At 35.0% G+C, this 15,170-nt stretch overlaps 1 protein-coding gene across 2 annotated transcripts in view; it reads left to right on the top strand.

Annotated features, from left to right (window-relative positions):
- GALNTL6 (polypeptide N-acetylgalactosaminyltransferase like 6) overlaps positions 1 to 15,170 on the top strand; it is a 457,687-nt gene that overhangs the window by 161,431 nt on the left and 281,086 nt on the right. For both annotated transcript variants that reach the window (XM_065061335.1, XM_065061334.1), the window contains exon 2: positions 560 to 668. In XM_065061335.1, the coding sequence (XP_064917407.1) occupies positions 560 to 668 (109 nt within the window). The remainder of the gene's footprint in view (positions 1 to 559; positions 669 to 15,170) is intronic.

Below are 15,170 nucleotides of genomic sequence, written 5' to 3'. Positions count from 1 at the left end.
CAACTGCATGTTGTGCGGGGCTTTTTTGCTGGGTATTTGCTGGGGGGAGAGGTGTTTGTTTGTTTTTCCCCCTTATCACTTACCATGAAGAAAAACGTACAGGATTTCAAAGTTCGCCAAACCCTCACATTAAAGAGAAACATTGAAAGGTGCTCAGTAACTATAACTCCAGTTTTGCACAAGTGATAGTTTAAGGAAAAAAATCAAGGTACTTCATGAGTTGAAGGATGAGGCATTTTTGAAGCCTGTTCAGTTTTAACTGTCCATTTACATTTCATGAGTGTCTTACCAAACAGTCACAGCAGGACACTGCTGGAAAGAAAAATGTTAAGCACAAGTTGTTTGACATACTTCGATTAATTATATGCCAGGAACTAAATTCATGGTTTTCTCACACTAAGAAAAATAGCTTTATTTGCCACAGTGAAGTTTCAATATTTGCATTGGCTAAACAAAATGTTTTATTTGCCTGTGTCATTTTATAAATGTTCTTCTGTAATAATACAAACCATATATGTATATATATATTTATTTGTTTGTTTGTTTACTGTTTTCACAGACACTTCCATTGGGGCTGGGAGACAGACAGTTCTTTACCTGGACTGATGGCTTGAAAAGGAAGGACTGGCATGATTATGAAAGCATTCAAAAAGATGCTATGCGTTCAGGTATACAGAAATTCAGAAGAAGATTTAAGTATTTAATTCATTCTTTCTCCATATGGTTATCTTTTCTTCTGAGTCAGCAGAAAGCATTCCAAACAGCTGTTTGTGATTGTAGCATGTCCCAAGGATGTAATGTTCTGAACTGAGGGGTCAGGCCAAGCACAGATACCATATGTCTGAAAATAGCCAAGTGAAAATAATGTGTTTCATCCTAATAGCTATATAATGATTGTACAACGAAATGGGAAAAATATTATTAAGAACATTTTTTCATGTTGAAGTCAGTTGTTTTACTGTGACGAAATATAAGCAAAAGTGTTTGTTTCCAAAGGGACATGTTACAATTAAAGCTGATTTGTCCTTAAATCAGTGGATAAAACCTGGGTGTAGTACCTATAACTGTCAAGAACATCCGAGGTTATGTTAGAAAGAAACTTTGACCCTTTTACCGTTGTCAAACTCTAATCCTTTAGAGTTTGACAACGGTAAATCCTTAGTCTTGCTAAAGCTACTTCACTTCATTCTGACAATCTAAAATTATTTGAAAATAGGAGCAAATTGTATTTGCAGATACACTGAAGGACACTTTGTTAAAGTGAGTAATGTAATTTTAATACTGTATGCCATATGGGCAAAGAAAGGTTTCTGTTCCTCTTTCTGTCATCAGAGCATGTTCAGATTTGAATCTTTCTTTCATAATATAATTTACAACTATTCAACATATGATGAATCAAATTAAAAGGAAGGGAAACAGCAATTGAATTGCATCTTAATCAGTGTCTGAAAGTCATATTTTACAAAGGCCAATCTATTATTATAAGATAAATTATGCTGTCCCGATCCCAATGTCAGAAGACAAGCAGCACGTTCCCCCCAAATATCTCTATAACTGAATCCAGCTGACAGATTCAGAAGACTCGATAAGTAATTATTTTTGCAGGGGCCTGCATGATTAAAACATTTCAAGTGTAGGTTAATTTTATAAACATCTTTTCCTTTTCTCTTTTAAATCTTTTTGCTCACTAACTGAAAAAATTATCTGTCCCTTCCACATGTGCTTAGGAGGAAAAAAGATGGGGATGGGGGTGAAGTTATTCTACATATCTTAGAAGTTGTCAGGTCAGTGTTAATTGTGTTGCAAATTGCTAAGTGCAAAATGATAAGTATCTAAGAGAGAATGTACAAAAGAGTACCAGCATATATTTAGAAATGTACACACATGTAGGGAATGTCACATGTTATCTGGTTACAATGGACATTTTTGCAGCATATGCACTGGTGATTTAGCCATATACTTTTGATTCCTAAATATGTTATGTGGACCCCAGATGTTTTGGAAAATAAACAGTAATATGCATGATTGTCTGACGGATAGCTATATATAGCATTACCAATGTAATATAAGCCATTGCATGGAGTCAACTAAGAAATTAGCAAAGCATGTTATGTATCTTTGTAATTCCAAGTTCTAGTCCTAACATTATAACTGGAGCAGGATGCTCTACTATGTGAATATTTTTTCCATTTTTCTGTTCTTGGTAATAATAATTATACTTAAAATATTCTGATTTATTTGTGGGATTTTTTGCTTCCTTGTGAAAGTGTTTACTGAGTCTGACCATTTAAGAACTCCTTTTTAATGATTTCTATCTGTCATTATTATTCATTAGATTAAATTAACTTTCAGCTTGTTTTTTTTTCTTTGAAAATCACAACATAGTAATAGAAATGCAAAGCTGGAGTATCAAAGTGCACTCTTTGGGGACATATGAGTCCCTAATAACAAACCAAAATATAGCTGAAATCAACTTTTAGTTAAAAATCAATCTGAAGGCATGAAGTAACACCAGTGAAAGGGCTTCTGAGGACATTTCAGGAAAGGCAGTCAGTGCTCATTACACAGAAGAAAGGAGTGAAGACTTTTTTGAATTCCGTTTAGCTGTTTATCTCTAAAGCTTACAATTTCCTAAGCACTGGGATTGTGAATTTCATAAATCTAATTATGGAGAGGTGCTAGTTTCTCCATGGCTAATTCTTCTGTTTCAAGGCCAAATATTTTGATCTCCTTTTATTCCACCAAATTAAAACTGATGTTCCTGAATTTGAGGGGTCTCTCCTCAATGCAAATCATTCAGTTATTATAAAGCTAAAGAGAAAGCAATTTTCAAGACATGCAGAAAAATGGTACTATTTCTATTTATTTCAAATGTTCCAGGTCATTTTCTTTGTCTCTAAAATTACAAATGATCTTACATATAAATGCTGAAGTGAGCTCATGTTACTTTTGTTTTTGTGGGACTTTGTTGGACCACCTGAAGTTCTAATGCATGTTTATGGTGCTTCTACCATTAGTTCACATTTTGTTAGCATGCTGGTGGTACTTCAGAAGGACTGAGGTGAATAATGGAGTGGCAAGACTTTACGTGTAGCCAAAATGCAATTAATATTTGAAGACTTACAGAGTCAGAGGCTCCAATCACTGATACTGCTTGTTCAGCTTCTCACTTATATGGAATTTGCTCGTAGTATAGATCCTTCCAAGGTCAGTTACCTTCAGCTGGAATTATTTGCTGGAGTGCTTTTGAGTGGATAACACACTTGGGGGCTTCCCACCTGAGAAGACAAAGGGTGGTACAGATTCAGTCACACCATAGCTGCTGCTGGCTGTCACGGTTCCATCAGTGAAGATCTGAATCTGTCTGGTGTCCTGGTGTCCACTTCTGCCGCACATAATTTTTGTTTAATGTTCTTTAACAGCTTAGAGTTCCATGCTATAGGATATCAGTTTTACAGCAGAAGACATATTAACTAGTAGCTACACGTGTAATCTAAAGACCTGTGATATGGGATGAGGTGCTTACTTTTCGAAAAATGTCTCATATGTTAAGAATAGGAGAAGCACATCTGAAGCTGTTTCACATAGCCAAGTCCAGACAAGCCTCTTCAAATGTGTGTAAGATTACATCTAGACTTAGACATCAGATGATCTTCTTTTAGTGCCCTTGTGGATTGTTATTCTATTCTCAATGCAGAAGCAATGTACTTTTACTGGATGTATACGTATGTGTTTGTATGTGGAGATATATATATATATATTCTACTCCACTGATAATGATGTTATAGAGAGAGATAAGCTCCTCCAGTAGGCACACCAATGGAAGATATCACAGGTGATATAGCCTGTGATTAAGGCAGCAGTCTGTAAGTCTATAAATTTAACTATAGTATCCAGTTTTCTCACATGTTTCATTTTCTCTGTGACTTGATTTATTGGAATTAGCTAACACTTTCTGACTCTATTAAGAATGTTGTAGGATATTGTTTCTCTCTAGTGGAGAAAATTGAAAGCCGTCTTTGGAGTCATAATTCCTTAATAGTTAATTAGTTCAACAGCCATATTTTTTCTGTACGCTAGTAAAAATCTGTAAATTAGCATGTGATGTAGGACTGCACTGCCATCAGCTTTGCTTAACATAGCAAAGTCCAGTGGGCTACATGTAGATTTCTCTGAGATATGGCCATGATGCTACTGATACTGTTGCAGAGTTGCACAAAATAGCAATTAGCTCCTACACCTAAATCCAGCTGTGTCTTGTGTAACAGGATACCTACTGTACCACTGAAAGGAAACTATCATCCAGTCTGCTTGGATTTTCCTCTCTGCCTTCAAACCATGTGCCATTTTGATTTAGAAAAAACAGCAAAAACAAAAACAAACTACCCTAGAATCAGCAACTTGCATTTTCTGAAATTAACTGGATACGCTAACGGGTTAAAATTCCCTACTAACAGACCTGCAGATACAGTTCCATGTGAGTGATTCTTTAATCTTCAGAAATGATGGTGCAATACTGGCACAAATGGTTACAATTTAATAAATGATTTCTTAGTAGTCAAGTGCGAGGTCTTTGAAACAGATAATTCATGCCATCCCGACTGGGTCATTTTCTTGTAAAGAAGAAATAACTTGGGGATCCACAGGTTACTTGTGAAATATTTTCTGCTGTCAATAAAAAGTCCAAAGTGGTCCTAGATAAATATGGAATTAAATTAATTTACATTATACTAGTAAAAGTATTATTTGTATATGCCCAGCCATTCTAGAGAACATTACATGTAAAGCATCGTGATCTTTAGTGTTGATGTCTCTCAAATAAGACATAAGATTTTTTTAATTTCAGTATTGTGCTTTTTTCTTGAATCTTGGTTATTTTAAAATCCCCAAAACAAAGTAGTGGTTTTTTTAATTTATTTTTTTTTAGGAGTTATGGATAAATCCCCCAAGTTGATTTGTTTCTTTATCTATGAAATAGGAAGTAATTTATTAATGTATTCCTGTTGTTTATCTTACCTGTACAGGGCAGCCAGATGAGACACAGGAATGATATCGGTCCAAGTGATTGCGAGATGAGTCTTTTATGTTTGAGAAGTTTTTCCCGTACTTATTTGTATTGCTGAAGGTTGTTCTTTAAGCAGAACAAACAAACAAACAAAACCCCCACCCCAACAAAAAAAAACAAACAAAAACCACACAACCACACTGAGACACAGTATAAAAGATATTTGTGCTGGCTATTATGCTTTGGTTTATTTTCCTTAAAAGACTGACTAAGGAGCACCCCTATTTTAAATGTTCATATAAACAAACTAATCAATGTCTGTTCCATCTGTTGTTGGAAGGAAAGACTGCACCTTGTTACAGTGTTCTTTTAGGAAACGCAGTTCTTGCCCTTTTCAGATCCTTTGATCAATAACATTTTATACAGACGAATTTTTAATCCTCTACCCATTGTCACTATAGGTATTCCATTCCAAAAATTTCTCATTTTGTCTGGAATCTTGGTAGTTCTTTGACTGCTGTGATAGAATGATTTTGATGGATTAATTATATATATTTTGTATACTATCATGTTTACTCTTGCTTTTTTAATATGACTTAGGAAAAGCACTGGAACTACTTCTCTAATACCAGCTAATTTGCTGTTGTAGTTGCAGCTTATTTCTCTTTCCCAAATTTCTGATGCAGTCTCAATATTTCCAGTCTCTGAGTGGAAATAAGACTTCCAAAACAGTTCTAAGAATTTTAGTTGGTTTTAATGCAAGAATGTGAAAAGCCAATAGAGAGACTGTGCTGTTTAGTTGCAGAAGTGCTAATTGCTATACTGTTAGTAGAACAGAGAAGATAGCCAATTAGTTGCCAGTTATCCTAGCCCTGATTTACTCAAAGGCAGAAAAGAGCATTTAATGATTTATGTTAAATAAACTGCTCATCAGTACAGGATAGATGTAGTGAAATGAAAATTATTTCATTCAGTCCATCCAATCACTTCCATTTTTCTCTGAATGTTACTGTGTCATTACCTCAAAACTAGTGATTGAAATATAGGAAAAGGAATGCAAAAGTATACCTTAAAAAAAAGAAAAAAGAAAAAATACCCAACAAACTAATTCCCAACTAAACAGTTGTGATAGATGTTTTAGGAAGAATAAAAATAAACAGAAGTTTAATTGTTTCCATTTTCTGAAGTAAGGTATTACAATGGAGGGTGAGGGAACAGCATGAGCTAATTAGAGAAACTGACTTTATTGGAGCTGGTGTGTCATGCCATCTTTCTGACAAGAAATCAGCATTTAAAATAAGAGCTCTTTCTATTAATTTATTTTCCTCTGGGAATACAACCGATGACATGCCTTGATGAAGAATATGCTTCATTTGCATCTAAAAAATATGAGAACTATAAACAAATGCAAATCTTACATCTGTCATAATTTTTGTTTCAGTAAGTAGTAAACAATGTCTTATGTATATATCAGAAGAGAGTTCTTGCGTCGCAGTTCAGAGTTGTGAGTGCACCCTATGTGAATGCAGCTTGCATAATGATAACCTGGGTAGCCACCAGTATGTGTATCAGTCCAGCTACAGCAACCACAAGTCTGTCAAGGCAGTGTGAGTCTGCGCATGTCTCTGGATAGAGATCCTGGATGCTGAAACCCCTGGTGTTGCCATTTATGAGCTACCAACTTGGCAAGTTTCTTTGTTTAATCAGTTTTCCCTGCTTCCTTTCGGTTGTCTGGGGAAGACTCTGAGGACACATCTGTCAAGATGTTCATTTCAGGAGTGTGGCGACTGCTGTAGCACCAATGGCCACTGATTTTCCAGCCTGTCTGTGCAGAACTAGGAGTCTGAGATCCCTGAATGCTCCCGTGAGGAATGAGATTCACAGGAGGGAGTCATGAAGACCTGAGGTAGTAATTCAAATCCATCCACGAGAAGAAATTCTCTTGATTCCACCTCTGTCTTTTTGTCCTGTGCAGTGAGACTGAGAGTCCTAGAGAATCAATCAATGTCATTGTTACTACATTTCTGAAAGTTTTTATATCTGTTTCCCTCAAGAAATTCTCAGCTGTATGTGCTCATGAATTCCAAGTAATATCACTAATGATGAATTACATCCTTTCTCAGATAATAGGAAAGATTAAAATATGTAATTCTTGGGCTTTTTAAGAAGTTCAGATGGAATGTTTATATTTAAATATAGTGCTATTTCTGGTCATGAGAATCTATTTCTAACTACAAGTGATAGATATCTTGTTGCAATTTACTGCAAAAGAGGAATTGGACAAATAGAAAAATGAGAACTTTTCAGGTGAGCAGAACTGATAGAAAACAAAAAATAAGGTTTAATTTCTGAAAAAAAATTTATCAACTCTATTAATGAAATTAACAGTCCATAAAGTGGTGTAGAAAGCTTGCATACTGCAAATTGTGTAGTGTTTTTTTTTGTTTTCAGTTTCTGTTCTTTAAATACTGTGTTTATTTGTTTATAATGGTTTTGGATATATTTTTGACTGCTTGCATGTGTATGCTGAAATGATTATGTTTTCTGAGGGGCATTGAAAATTCAGTGTAATTGAGAGCAAATTTCTGAGCAAATGTTAACAGGTAAGCTGTTATAGCACTAAATATTAATTTGTAAATGCCATTGTCTTCAAAACCAGTTGATTAAGGAATAGATAAAGTGACTTTTAAGGCATCAATACTTTTGTGTTTGACTGTTGAGCTTTTTTGCTCCTGTCTGCTAATAAGATCTCAGAGGAAAAAACTTTTAGAATGTATCATATCACCCAATGGTTATCCCATCAGTTATCAAGCGATTTGCACAGTCTTTGTTCCTCCTATTTCTGTATTTAAATAGCATGTGGAGGCCTTATATAGAGGCAAGGAATGAAGGTTTTTAATTCTTTCCTATATTCAGTGTAGTCTTTTTTGCTTCTTCAAAATGTCGTCTTGACCGGGAGAAGGGGATTTTAAAGATCTTGACCTTTGCCTCCCTCAGTGTGGGCATATTATAAAGATTAGTTGTAGAACTAGAGAACTTACTGTCTGTTTGTTTATACAAACAAACATTCATACAGGTTAGTTCTATAAACAAACTAAACAGAGATGTTGAAAGAGAAGTGAACTGTCTATGTTTGTGATGAAAATGGAAACAGAATGAAACTCTGTATTCTCAGGGTGGAATTTTAAGAGGCAAAAGAATCAAGAGTGCTTTTGTACAGCAATAAAAAGCAGTGAACACCTGAGATTTGACTTCTGTGTGACCTAAGGGAATTGCATACTGGTGATTTTTTTTTCCATCACTTCTGTTCAATAATTTTTGATAATAAAGTGCAGTAGAATAATTCCCTCAAACTTCTGTGGTTAATTCTTAGCATTTTGAACAGTGCCCATTCCTAAATTCAGAAGAACTTGTAAAAGCAGAGCCTAGTGCCAGACTGCCTCTGGAAGATATGAGGCAGTATCATACAGATAGCAACATTAAATGTAATTCCCTATTGGTTATGAAAAAATCAGTTCTGTGATACTTATATAGATAAATATAATCAAAGCTGTGCAGGGAAGGAAGCATATACTAAAATATTGATTTACTTATCCCGTATTTCAGATGGGATTACACACTGGGAATTGTGTCTGCATTATATATTAAACAAATTTACTAAATTTAATTTAGGTCTCTGAACTTGCTATTCTGTTAGAAAGAATTTGAGATCTTACAGTAAAATTGGAATCGTAGTGGTAGCCAAGGTCTCAATAAACAGTCATAACCTTATTATTTATAGCATTAATAACGAATATTCTTTGTGGATTTTACAATGTATTTTTTGTAAAAGGGGAAAATATTAATCAGTTTATCTTAATGCAAATCTGTTATGATTAAAAATTCAAAAATGTTATGTTAATCATTGCTTGTCAGGGAGGTGGCATATAAAGGTTGTATAATATGAAAGAGATGGTTATAATCTACTGCAGTTACATAAAGGTTTTCACATATTAAACCACATTTGTTCTGTGTATATAATGCACTGTAGACTATGATCTGATTCTACCACTCTTACTCAGCCTCAGTGGTCTGGATATTCTATTGAAAAGAGTGAGATCAGTTTGGAGCCAGATGCAAGCACATATAAGGGTATTATACTCTCAAATATTCATTTGGAAAGAGATTTTCCAGTGATGCCTACTCCAGAAGTGTAAGCCCTGATGTCTAGAAAATGTGGTGGGTTTGTTTTTTGTTCCCCCCTTGCCCCCCGCCCTCACAAGTGTTTGAGTTTTTCCCTGGATTACTACAAATTTGCTCCCTCTAATTGTGAAATGGCATCTTACAGTATTATTTAATTGGTGATTTGGGGCTAGTACACCCCCCCACTGGATCTCAAGTTACAACCTAGTATTACATTTCTGCAGACAAATCCAGGAACTGTAAGGCTGTAACTGTGGAGCATTTGTCTCTGTCAGAAAAGGGTGCATGTGAAAGAACTAACTCTTGTCTCTTGAATCTGTATGTAAAAAGGAGTTTATGTGTGGCTGTAATTGAGGGTCAAGCTTCCTTTTTAAAGCACAATGACTCTGGTCTCAGTACTCACAGCAAAGATTTGAGGTGCCTCTTGTGGTTGAAGTTAACTCGATTCTTTCTCTATTCTTCCCTGCCTTCCCTCACCTTTGAAAAGTCGTCAGTGATACCACTTAAATGCGATTGGTAAGATGTTTTTTGAGGACTACCAGAGAGGTGAAGGAAGGGGGAACAGAGTTCACAATACTTTTCCTTTGACTTGTACTAATTAGAGCACTGAAACTGCACTTCAGTCTACCGTTCTGTATTGGCTTGCTGCTTTTATGATGACAGGCAGAAAGAAAATATTATTTCCAGTAACTTGGCAAGAAATGTCTATGCTGTAAAGCAATTATACACATCCTAGCTTGAAAAGAATGTCCAAATTTCAAGAAGCGCTCTGTTACAAAAATTACTAAAGTTGCTAGTCTTTAATCTTTCTCTATATTTTCATATGAGGGGGGAAGCATGGCGTCAAATCCTTAACAGACCAAACTTTCCTCTCTAGTACGCTGTCCCCTTGTATTTGAATATTGATCTCAATGCTTACAGAACTGTAAAGCAAAAGAGAGAAACAAACAAGCCAAGGCAAAAATAATATTTGAAGAAAACACCAAGAAGCAGACGCCATCTGCCCATTAACTTGCGATAGTCCTAAGTATATTATTAGCCCTTCTGTACGGTGGTTAAGATTTGTCAGTGGATTCACATCAGCATTAGTGATGAAGTGCTGATGTTGGTAGATGTATTAATATGTAATACTTGGGGGTTTATTAGAGTTGATGCCTGGAAGTGAGTGAAAAAGAAAGGAAACTTGACTTTAGAAGTTTGGGATTTTGTTCTTTTTTTGGGGGGAAAGAAGAGTAGGGAGCATGTGAGAGGAGGTCTCAGCTCAAACCTGTCTTTTAATTTGTCACTTGCAGTCTAGGAGGGTGTTTTGGTTTGGGGCACTGTTAGCATGTGATTATCTTTCTCATTTTGCTTAAACTTTTTCAGGACCATCTAAATGAAATTTAATAGGAGTTAACCCGTAAATACTAGTTGGTTTTTCATTGTTGTGGTGGGCTTTCTTTGTTTGTGTGGGGTTATTTGTTTGTTTGTTTGCTTTTCTAAATAGGAATATATTTTATAGTAATTCTGGAAAAGAAATTTTGTCTGGATATTTTTCTACAACATGTGGCTCATTGCAGAGAGAGTTTGAAATGAACAAACAGCCGAGGGACCTTCAGACTGGACTTCTCTTTGTGCAGGATGGGAAGAACTCTATAGACCATCTGAACTGAGTTGGTTGTTCCTTGTGGTAGGTGTTAAAATGATCAGATTTGTCAGTTCAGGGCAATTACTGCTTGATTCAGTGGCACAAAGAAACATTGTTTTCTTTTGTATTTCAGTTTCCAGTTGTTGCTTGTTTTGCTGCAAATGTCCCAGTTCAAAGAAGGGGGAAATGAATCATGACTGAACTGTGGCAAAAGAGCTGGAGCAAGTGCTTGACAGCAATTAGAGCATATCAACACCCTACGTTTCAATTCAGAAGAAATGGCAAAAGGGAATTTTTCCTTACTACTTTTATGTCATCTTTTAGGTTTAAAACATAGATTAAGCTGCTGTCAACTAGATTTAAAGACTATTTATTTTAAAGATTTAAGGAAGTCATTCCTTTAACCTGAATCCAGGTCAAAAGACCCATAAGAGGAACTTCAGTTTAAAAGGTTTGCCAGATGAATGACTTAGGCTCCTTTTTTGGTCTAGTCTACATAATGCTTGAGGGAATTTGCTGTAGCCAGTGCCACATGTTACCTGCACACGAGTCAGTAACCTTGTGTGTTGCGGACATCTTCATTTAGAATAATCACAATGGTAATCACAAGCATGCCATTCCAAAGAAACTGGAAAGCTCTTTACACTCCAAAATTCATCAGTTGCTTTCCTTAACATTGCAATTATTAAGGTTCTTCAAAGATGATATATAATATGTTGCTATATGAGACTATCTTTGTGCTTCTATTTGACTTCATGTTGTAAACTTAGTTTTTTCATGTATTCGTTTTTTTAGCCTCTTGGTCTTCAAAGACCAAGAAGATGATTTTGGATTTAACAATCATTCCTAAAAAGCAAAAAACACACCAAACAAACAAACCAAAAAACCGAATAAATTGTGCTTACTTTCCTGTAATAGATTTTTCTTTTGAGGGTAATAATTAAGTTTGGAATTACAAAGGTCTAGTATAGTTGTCTCAATGCAGTTTATGACTTATATGTGTAAGGTGACTTTCCTTTCTTCCTGTTTTCATCGAACAAGCTGACAGAGAAAAACTATTGAACTGGTGAAACAATTTGTCTGACATCCAATCAATATGTGTGAAAAGGCAGAGATATATGATTGTTTTGCTATAATTTGCCTTATAGACACTAGCTTATTAAGTGATGCTCAATAATCACTGCTTCTCAAGAAACACCACTACCTTTTGGCTATTGTTACGTGATGCAAAGTCATCCACTTGCAGTAGAGTAGTATCTGGGAGAATCTATCTATCCTCCTTCTAACAACAAGGAAGTGAAAAAAGGTACCACATTTCTAGGAGTGGCATTTTGTTCTGCCAACCGGTGTGAAAGTTCTGCTGGCAACAAGCTTGAAACAAACTCTTTTTAGGCAATCTAAGAGGCCTGTAGATTGAAATGTGATTACTAAGACTCGCCAGGAAATTCATTGGGAAACAAAGTAACTTTAATTCTCAGTTTAAAAAACAAAACCACAACTAAACAAAAAAACCCACAAAAACAAACAAACAAACAAAAAAAAAACAACAAAAAAAACCACAACAAAACAACGACAAAAAAAACCAAACAAAACAACAACAACAAAAAAGCAAGATATTTTAAATTGCATTATCAGTATTCTTAAAACATGGACACAGTCCCACTTTTGGTATTTGTCAGTTAATTTACTCTTAAAAGAGGTTTATATTTTTAAATGATAGCTAAAATAATTTCAGGTTACCCTGTTGATTACTTCTGTTTTATGTGCTGATTAACTGGGTAGCATTTATGTGTTTTGGAAACTTTGGTCAATGTATATGAGGCTACTGATACTTCTAGTTGGTCGTTCCTTGCATTGTTGTTCCATGGCAGCTTACAGGAGGTGAGATCGATCCTGAAGCACAGTAGGTACTCATGTATAAATGGGGGAAGGAATAGTCTCCAGAGAACAGGACAGGAGACACTAAAAAGATGCCAGTTCCCTTGTGCTCCCAGGTCTGCTTTCCTGCTCTTTTGAAGGAAAGGCTGTTCTATTTGTTGAATACTTCAAGTCACGTCAGGGATTTTTTTAGTTGAGAGACTAATCTAGTTTTAATATCATCACGCAAAAGTTAAGAGAAACCTCTAAATAAATAACATGTTAGTTTATTTGTTTTTTTCAATATATTTTGTTCTCATCTTTTACTAAAGCAGTTTTACTGGGAAGAAATCCAAACCTCCAATGGTTCAGAAAGAAGAGTTAGAGCTGTGAGCTGTTAAAGTTCTAGAGGGCTGACCTTTTAATTAACTGCTATTAATTAGTAAGTTAAGCAAGTTACTAACATACTGCCACTTCAGTATGGTATTGCAATGACTTTTTTTTTCCCCCATTTTATACAACCGTCAACTTTTACAGACCATGTCTTGATCTGGTGTTGGTTATTTGTTTGTCATGTCCCATTCCCCCCTCCCATCCCCCCCATCCCCCATTTTTTGTTTGGTTGGTTTTTTGTTTGGTTTGTTTTTCCTGAGGAGTCTGAAGTTTTACATGGACGTTATGAGACCCTGAGCATTTCTTGGCAATATCATATACTTAAGTAACATTTTTTCATTTTGTATCTGTTCTATTTAGTGGATAATAATTAAACATCTCAAAAACACTAATAAAGATAGTGACAAAAGGACAGATTCTTGGCTACAATTTTAGCCTGCTGGTATAGCTCAGAACAGACATAGCATTTGAGGGAAACTTAATCTCATAGTTGTAAAAACTTAGTTCAGGAGCTAAATTCCTGTTTCGAGAAAGCCCTTTAGTGATGATCTTTGAGGGTATCTGTCTCACTGAGCTCCTTAATGGAGAACAGTTCATGTTTTCAAATATTTCTTGGTCAAATTATACAAATGAAAGGGGAAATTGAGAAGGGAAGAAATGGATGAGAAGATTGCTCATTGCTTAGTGTAATACCTGAATGTACCTGTATTTTTTAATTCATTTATTTTTAGCAAAGACTTTTAAAGGCATTAGAGGCATATTGAAGAGTAGATTCTTTCCACAAGCTTGAGTGTATTTCATGCATTTTCACTGAACATCTGTGGATGATGAATATTGTAAAGGTAGTGAGCTGATTAATAGTGAATTTGGAAAATGTATTCTAAAAATATAACTAAAACAAGAGAAAAACTTGATAATTAGAATGAATGTATCTTGATATATCAAAAACGTAACCTTGTATAGAAAGTCTTCCTCTGTGTGAAGTGTCAATTCTTAATCTAGTCCAAGACCTCTGTCATCATTTCTCTAAATTGTAACAATATACAGTGAGGCTTTTATCTACTTTGAAGATGTAGGTTTATCAATTTAAAAAGTACATGAGAAATTTAATTGAACATGTGCAGAAACACTTTCTGTAAGTTAAAGCATATAAAGTGAATGCAGAGATGAATTAATGGCAGTGAAATAGACAAGCCAAGTGGGGTTTTTTTGTTTGTTTTTAAAATCTGAGAAACAATAATTTCTTTCTGCTTTTCTAGTTTCAAATATACTTCACAAATTAAAAGGTGTAATTTCTGGCAATGCTTCTAGAACATAGCCTACAATTGACATTAATTTCTCCTTTATGTCCTGTTCTTCAGCTACCTGGGCTTATGGAAAGCTAGCATGGAGTGGATGCTTGCTCCCTTAGCATGTGAGCTAAAGATCCCTTCCTTCTTCTCAAAGATTGGATTTATTGAGGGGCTTTTAATCATACAGACAAAAGTAGAACTGTGAATTACTGTGTGCTGTGTGAATATGTCATGAATCTGCTTAACAGAATTTAGCCTTTTTGTGCATTCTCAGTGAGAAAACAATTTCAGGGAGTTGCTTCATATACATTTCAAAGTTAAAGCTGTGTGCATGCAAGAATTCTTGGTTTGATACTTGAAACTTTCTTCTGTGTGTGATAAAATCAGAAAGTATTGTTTTAGTTCACTTGGATGTCCTTTGATAATGTTAGTTAAGTTTTGTCATTTATATATTATTTTGAAAAACAGATATTGTAATTTTAAGTTTAATTAACTGAATATATTTATGGTTTGCTTCTTTTAATCCAAACATCAACAAAATGAAAGAAATTAAGATATTTTTTGGCTGAATCCAAACATCAGTTTTCAGCAAATTAACTTTTTTTAGAAAGTTCACAATAGGCTTATTGCAGGTCTCTGCTCAATTATGCACAAATGTGGGTCTAGGGATGAATATTTAGTTCCACAGGTGATGAGTTGTCCTTTTGAACAGAAAATATATTAAACTAATTAGTTGAAAAACTGTTCATTTTAATGGGTGAAGGTGTTGTTTTGAGTCTCCACATCTGCCTCTGCTTGATTCCACAGCACCTAT

Source organism: Columba livia, chromosome 4 (genome assembly GCF_036013475.1).
Source record: "Columba livia isolate bColLiv1 breed racing homer chromosome 4, bColLiv1.pat.W.v2, whole genome shotgun sequence".
NCBI classification, from domain to species: domain Eukaryota; kingdom Metazoa; phylum Chordata; class Aves; order Columbiformes; family Columbidae; genus Columba; species Columba livia.
The sequence above is the reverse complement of the archived record's forward strand: the minus strand, read 5'-3'. Positions and strand labels throughout refer to the sequence as shown.